At 46.1% G+C, this 5000-nt stretch overlaps 2 protein-coding genes across 2 annotated transcripts in view; both read right to left on the minus strand.

Moving 5' to 3' along the window:
• The window catches only part of LOC103386977 (LIM domain-binding protein 3), a 24470-nt gene extending 22721 nt beyond the window's left edge, over positions 1 to 1749 (minus strand). The window contains exon 1 of the mRNA XM_025060930.1: positions 1118 to 1749. Within this exon, the coding sequence (XP_024916698.1) occupies positions 1118 to 1120 (3 nt within the window). The 5' untranslated portion in view covers positions 1121 to 1749. The remainder of the gene's footprint in view (positions 1 to 1117) is intronic.
• A 92-nt stretch (positions 1750 to 1841) lies between these two features.
• Positions 1842 to 5000, minus strand: part of opn4a (opsin 4a (melanopsin)) — a 13297-nt gene continuing 10138 nt past the window's right edge. The window contains exons 8-11 of the mRNA XM_008321406.3: positions 3384 to 3579; positions 3136 to 3300; positions 2831 to 2857; positions 1842 to 2588 (exon numbers count right to left, since the gene is read on the minus strand). Coding sequence (XP_008319628.1) covers positions 2445 to 2588; positions 2831 to 2857; positions 3136 to 3300; positions 3384 to 3579 — 532 coding nt within the window. The 3' untranslated portion in view covers positions 1842 to 2444. The remainder of the gene's footprint in view (positions 2589 to 2830; positions 2858 to 3135; positions 3301 to 3383; positions 3580 to 5000) is intronic.

A 5000-nucleotide genomic window follows, 5' to 3' on the forward strand; every position in this document is an offset into this window, starting at 1 on the left:
TATCTCCCCACCCCCAGTGCCCAGGTTCTCCCTCTAACCCAATCAGGGCTCGATGCCAGGACACTTGTCATTATCTCAGAGAAGATAAAAACGAAACAGAAAGGCCAGGGGTTTGAAGTGAGCAGCCATAGTCTGGGTGGTCACTAAAAAGGCGAGGGTTCGATTCTCAGCTCCATCTCCACTGCTGCACATCTCACAGAGAGAGTTTTTAAAATGGTTTTAAGACCCAGTAGTTTTAGCCACAGTTGGACATAGTTAGAATGATTCGTGACGTCCACTATTAGATCAGGTGGTGACATCATCAGGTCACATGACCACCTGAAATGTCTGCTCATTCTTTTATTATCTGTGGGGACAGAGCTGATCAGTTATTCCCTTATTTAAACTTAGATGAGGGAGCTGTGTGTGTGTGTGTGTGTGTGTGTGTGTGTGTACAGTGATAGATGTGTGTGAGGTTGCTAGTCTGTTATTTTGGCAGCTGGCACCCACAGGACACACACACACACACACACAGCATGCTACTCACTCAGCTGGCATATGTACGTGTGTGTGTGTGTGTGTGTGTGTGTCCTGTTAAACAGCTTCTCCAGTTTCAGGTTGGTTCAGTAAATCATCCACATTTGTTACACTTCACCATCTTCTTTGTTTGCATAAAAAACCAAACCCAGACCCGTCTCTACAGCCTTTGTTCCCACCTTTGTGTTCCTCTCTGAGGACGGTGTTCTGTGGGTTCTGTGCCTCTCCTCGTCCTTCTAAGTCACTGTCTAGTCTTTTGTAAATAACAGGTTCTTACCGCTTGTTCTCTTTGCAGCTTTTTTTAATCTAGAGAAAATCTTTCAGAACTTCTTGATATCATTCCTTTATAACATGTTTTATTTATTTCAGTTTTGCTCAAACCCTGAACAAATCCCTCCACTGCCAACATAAAGCCAAACAACCCATGTTACAAAGAAAGTACATTTAAAAATAAACCTTCGACGACATGTATTTTTAACATTTACCCAGAATTCCACTCGTGTAACACGTTATCAAGTAGTGGAGGTGTTTGTTCATGTGGTTTAAATGTGTTATATCTAATAAAAGTAGAACAAACAACATGGACCTTTCTTGTTCTCACCATGTTTAAGAACTGTCCTGACGCCCGAGAGCTCCGCCCACCGGATGCTCCACTCGGTCCGGTCCAGTGGGAGGGCCGAGCTGCATAACGAACCAGACGAACTCTGGTTCATTATTATCATTACGTCATCATTATATTAGCAACATTTCAATAACTTTAATATCGTCTGACTTCTGCGGTTTCCGGCTCCGGTCTCTTGGGACCATGAAGCCGCAGTTGTGGGTGTTACTTTTGTACGTTGGCTAGAGCCGGGCGGGCGGTGCCACCTGTTGCCAGCTGATATTACAGACGGATTAAGTAGAACGACACGATGGAAGACAGAGGCGGAGTTTCAGGTAAAAGGGTGTTAATACCTGCCGGGTTCTACCGCTGCTGCTCCCGGAAGAGACTCTGACACACCGGGCTGTCCGAGCTCCGGGATCAGGGGAGCGAGGCCGCAGACCAGACGGTGGGAGCCTTTCATTGGCAGGGCTTTTATTAAAGAGGCAGGAGAGACAAACACTGGGTCACGGACCACAGGTTGGTCACAGTTCCTGTATTATGTGTACATGTGCATATTGTGGTACAATTTTATAGATGAAACTCCTTGATTTAACAAAAAAAAAAAAAAAAAACTCAGATCAATTAAAGTCCACAGTGATTAAATATTTATTTAGAAAAAATAAATAAGACCAACAATAAGGTGAAAAGGAGAAAGAAACGATAAAATACATTTTAAAAAACACTTTCATTTACAGAAACATTATGTTGTTTTATTTAATCAACTTTGATGTGCAAAGACAAAACAGAATAAAAAAGGTAACTTTACTAAGATAATTAATAATAATAATTAGGAAAAGAATAGATATAAACTTAGGTTCAGACGAGCTGGAGGTTATCCTTTACTAGCATTAGCCAACAGCTTATTTAGGTTGGTTCAAATCTTCCAGTTAGCTCCAGCTAACCTCCTCTAATCATACACTAGATGCTAAATGAGCCAGAAGGTTCAGTCACGTACAGTACATCACTAACATATTTATAGATGAACTCCAACTTAATAATGAGAGGTCAAATGTCAACATCATCAACATCACATCACATCACATGATCACCTTTCAAAAAACAAACACAACAAAAGTAAAGACGAGGGAATAGAAAAAACCGAAGGTAACTTCAGGACATTTTTTAAGGACAACATTTTCTTCTGAACAAAAGTGCATTTGCAGGAATCTGTGTTGACTGATGTCACTGAGGTTATGGGGAGAAAACTGTTTGACTGTCCTCTTCACCAGCAGTGACAGAAACGGGTTTCTTTTTGCTGAAGTTAGTGGTAGAACGACCCTGGACTCTATATGACGGCGCTGTCTTTACTGGAGGATTTTGGACGAGCGCTGCGTGAACTGCTTCGTCCAATGGGTAGAAAGGGGCCGGTCTCAGCAGTGACCACGATGCTGGGGATTCGACCCAGAGAGCTCTTGGTGACATCTGTGTTCTGTCAGACAGGAAAAGAACATGGTTTTATGAGTGTCCATCGATAAACGTCTCATTTGATCTTTCAGTCTCTGACGGTCGTGTTCTCTGTAAGAAACACTTCTTTGTAGTGAGTTGAAACTATTTCTATTTAGGTTCTAGTGAAAAGAAAAAAGACTTTCTTTCCAGGTGTCAATCATGAATGTAGATGAATGTAACTGTACATGTTTGGTGGGTTTTGTGAACCTATCAGAGCGTACTCACAGGTGAGACATCATTGTCACAGGACGTCTGGAAAAAAATGAAACGTATTCAGGTTTAGGATTAAGTTTGAACTTCACAATATTCAACATCTGAAGTGGTCAATGACCAATCAGTCCACTATTGTCCTCTGAAGGACACCACAAAAACTCCATTTTTGAAAACACCCACTCTCTCAAAGCTAAATCGATTTCACACTCGGCACAAAAGGAACGGGGAAGTTGGAGTTTGTTGTTTGGTGATTTTGTTCTAATGGCGGAACAACCACAAAAACCAAAAACACATCTGTGAAATAACTGTGTTTCTACCCGTTCAAAGATTCCAGAGTCGTTGTTCTTCATCTTGGCCTTGAAGCTGGACGATGGTTTAAAGTCCACCAGTTCAGCCGTGTCCCTGCTGACGTCACAGGACACCTGACGACTGGCCGACCTGGAGCCCACGCTGGACAGATCTGCCTCGGTGTCGGTCAAACCCTGTGACAGACGTCAACACAAACGCTGCTGTGTGACTGCAGAGGACACCGCTCAGAAAACAGACTCAGAGACAAGTTTGGTACCGATTCACTGTCCGAGGCGGACGAGAGGCGAGACTGGCCGGCGGCGTGGCGTCTGTACTGGCTGCTCATCTCAGACGACTGACTGGTCACGGTGGAGCGCCGCGTCGAGACGAAACTGCTGCTGGACGAGCGGAGGTCGCGAGGATGGACGCAGAGCAGGACGCCAAGACAAGGGATGTACTTGGCTAACGCCACCCTGGACAGAACCATGAAGAGGACGTGAGGACAGAACCATGAAGAGAACGTGAGGACAGAACCATGAAGAGGACGTGAGGACAGAACCATGAAGAGAACGTGAGGACAGAACCATGAAGAGGACGTGAGGACAGAACCATGAAGAGGACGTGAGGACAGAACCATGAAGAGAACGTGAGGACAGAACCATGAAGAGGACGTGAGGACAGAACCATGAAGAGAACGTGAGGACAGAACCATGAAGAGGACGTGAGGACAGAACCATGAAGAGGACGTGAGGACAGAACCATGAAGAGGACGTGAGGACAGAACCATGAAGAGGACGTGAGGACAGAACCATGAAGAGGACGTGAGGACAGAACCATGAAGAGGACGTGAGGACAGAACCATGAAGAGGACGTGAGGACAGAACCATGAAGAGGACGTGAGGACAGAACCATGAAGAGGACGTGAGGACAGAACCATGAAGAGGACGTGAGGACAGAACCATGAAGAGGACGTGAGGACAGAACCATGAAGAGGACGTGAGGACAGAACCATGAAGAGGACGTGAGGACAGAACCATGAAGAGGACGTGAGGACAGAACCATGAAGAGGACGTGAGGACAGAACCATGAAGAGGACGTGAGGACAGAACCATGAAGAGGACGTGAGGACAGAACCATGAAGAGGACGTGAGGACAGAACCATGAAGAGGACGTGAGGACAGAACCATGAAGAGGACGTGAGGACAGAACCATGAAGAGGACGTGAGGACAGAACCATGAAGAGGACGTGAGGACAGAACCATGAAGAGGACGTGAGGACAGAACCATGAAGAGGACGTGAGGACAGAACCATGAAGAGGACGTGAGGACAGAACCATGAAGAGGACGTGAGGACAGAACCATGAAGAGGACGTGAGGACAGAACCATGAAGAGGACGTGAGGACAGAACCATGAAGAGGACGTGAGGACAGAACCATGAAGAGGACGTGAGGACAGAACCATGAAGAGGACGTGAGGACAGAACCATGAAGAGGACGTGAGGACAGAACCATGAAGAGGACGTGAGGACAGAACCATGAAGAGGACGTGAGGACAGAACCATGAAGAGGACGTGAGGACAGAACCATGAAGAGGACGTGAGGACAGAACCATGAAGAGGACGTGAGGACAGAACCATGAAGAGGACGTGAGGACAGAACCATGAAGAGGACGTGAGGACAGAACCATGAAGAGGACGTGAGGACAGAACCATGAAGAGGACGTGAGGACAGAACCATGAAGAGGACGTGAGGACAGAACCATGAAGAGGACGTGAGGACAGAACCATGAAGAGGACGTGAGGACAGAACCATGAAGAGGACGTGAGGACAGAACCATGAAGAGGACGTGAGGACAGAACCATGAAGAGGACGTGAGGACAGAACCATGAAGAGG

Source organism: Cynoglossus semilaevis, chromosome 12 (assembly GCF_000523025.1).
Source record: "Cynoglossus semilaevis isolate Cse_v1.0 chromosome 12, Cse_v1.0, whole genome shotgun sequence".
Taxonomy (NCBI): Eukaryota; Metazoa; Chordata; class Actinopteri; order Pleuronectiformes; family Cynoglossidae; genus Cynoglossus; species Cynoglossus semilaevis.